The following is a 2,290-nucleotide window of genomic DNA, read 5'->3' on the forward strand; positions in this document are numbered from 1 at the left end:
GGACAATCACCACAGGGTTGACCCAGGGCGCTGGACCTTCCACTGGTTCAATTATTCCCATGTCCAACAGTTCTGTGGTCTTATCTCGGATCTTTCCTCTCAAATTAAATGGCACCCTTCTATAAGGCTGTGCAATAGGTTTTACAGTGGGGTTTATATCCAGGGATATCTGTTTGTTCTTCAGTTTTCCGACACCCTCAAATACCTCTGGGTACTGCTGTTTTAAATTGTCAGCTTTACTTGTTACCATAGCAATGTTAATGCCAACTTTTAACACCCCCAGTTCTGTGGCTGTGATCTTTCCAAGCAACGACATCCCTCTACCTTTAATCACCAAGACTTCAGCTTTGCTGGATCTGTCACAAACACTCACTGTGCACTTAAAACTACCCTTAACTGGCAGTGGCTGACTAGACGCATATGGGTATAGCTTCTTGTCTGGGGTAGCCACTTGTGATTCACATTTCACTCCCTTCACCTTAAGCTGTTCCCACGTCCCCTCGTCAATAATGTTGCTGCTCGCCCCAGAGTCTATTAACATCCTAAGGTTTACTCCTCCTACTTGTACGGTGACCATTTCTGAGTGTCCTCCTTCTGTAGTACTAAATGCATAGTCCTGCTGGGGCCCAGGGTCATTGTCATCGGGTCCCCCCCCCCCCCCCTTCAACCTGGCGAGCATATGACTTTGTCTTGCAAACTTTTTCAAAATGATCTTTCCCGCGACATTTCCTGCATGTTTTGCTGGGCACTGGGGATCACGACCGAAATGTCCCAATAAACCACATCTATAACATGTCTTATCTCTCCCTTGGAATCGGCCTTGCATGCTAGTACTCGGATTGTTACTTCTCTCATTGATTTTATTGATATGTTCTGATTCTACCCCCTTTCTGAAAGGGCAGCCAGTTGGGTTTCTATCTTTTCGCATTTTGCGGCAACCTCTAGGGTGCGTTTTAAGTTCAGTCCTTGGCCTTCTTCAAGCAATTTTCGTTTGATGTAAATGGAAGTGCACTTATTCAAAACTGCGTCTCTTATCTGGTTGTCGGTATCAGTGCCAAAATCACAATCTTTAGCTGCTTGTCTTAAGCGAGTAGCAAATTGCTGAACTGTCTCACCTGGGTTTTGTGTGATCCGATGAAAGGTCTGGCGGGCGAATGCTGAATTTACCTGTGGCACAAAATAGGCGTTGAGAGCTTCAACAGCACTGGCGTAATTTGTAGCATCCCCGGTTTCAGTTAAGGTGGTGAATATCTCCTGCACATCAAGCCCAGCCAGGTGGACTAACATTGCTCGTCGCCGCTGTTTAGTTGCTGCTGTGGTTCCTTCGCTTATAATAAGCCCTTTCCCGTCCGCGTACAGTTCGAATGAGGTTAACCACCTCTTCCATCGGGGACCAATTGTCGCTGGATCAGAGAAACAATCAAATTTCGGCAACACGCTCTTTTCCATTGCTTTTCGTTTCTCCTCGTCGCCAATGTAGTATTCCCGAGAGTAATAAAGTATCCAAACAAACAGATTTGACTCAACCTATTTAATTGCGAACGTAACATGGCCGCCGCTATCAAAAGCACATGGTTTTTCCTATCCCAGCATACTTAGCGGCTCAATACATTACAACCTCGAATTCAGCGGGCGCCATGATAAACTGTTACTGCGGTGTGCTTACTCGCGAAACAGTGAAGCATCTGTGTCAAATGATGGCAAGATACCAGGGTTTTGTTTTTGTTAGTTTTCTTTTTCTTTCAAGTGTTATAAAGTTTGACAAGAAATGTGCGAATTCAGCACAAAGATCACGATCGCCCAACTCTTGAGGTTGACCATCAAAAGTCAAAAATTTACTCTCTAAGAAGAAGTTATTTATCACCATGTAATTCCATCGTTTTAGAAAAAGCAACTACTTTATTATTCATCAGCGTCACAATTATTTACTGATTTTGGGGCTCATTTTGTTCACACTCAAGCACGCTTCCAACACAGCTGTTTATTTTCGTGACTTACGCGCTACTTACGGTGCACTAATACAAAAATCCTCCCGTATCACGTGCAAATTTGTTAAGCTCGAAAATTACACGACATGATAAATTTCACAAAAGACTTTTCCAGCGAAAAATTTATTGAAACAAACAACATATTTGCTACTAGAGGCAAAAAACCCTTCCTATTTCAATTGCGTGCGTGCAAACAGGACACACAATCCGTGTCACAAAGCATATACAATTAAATAAATTTCTCACAGTTCACATCAAACCATTTTTCGAAAGAACCTTGACCGTAAATAATGAAGCACAAA

At 43.2% G+C, this 2,290-nt stretch overlaps 1 protein-coding gene across 1 annotated transcript; it reads right to left on the minus strand.

The window, feature by feature from the left end:
- Window positions 1–879: 879 nt before the first annotated feature.
- Window positions 880–1,449, minus strand: LOC138011768 (uncharacterized). Its single transcript, XM_068858930.1, has one exon. The coding sequence runs from the start codon at window positions 1,447–1,449 to the stop codon at window positions 880–882; it is 570 nt and encodes a 189-aa protein (XP_068715031.1).
- Between the last annotated feature and the right edge of the window lie 841 nt (window positions 1,450–2,290).

This window comes from Montipora foliosa, chromosome 1, assembly GCF_036669935.1.
Source record: "Montipora foliosa isolate CH-2021 chromosome 1, ASM3666993v2, whole genome shotgun sequence".
NCBI lineage: Eukaryota > Metazoa > Cnidaria > Anthozoa > Scleractinia > Acroporidae > Montipora > Montipora foliosa.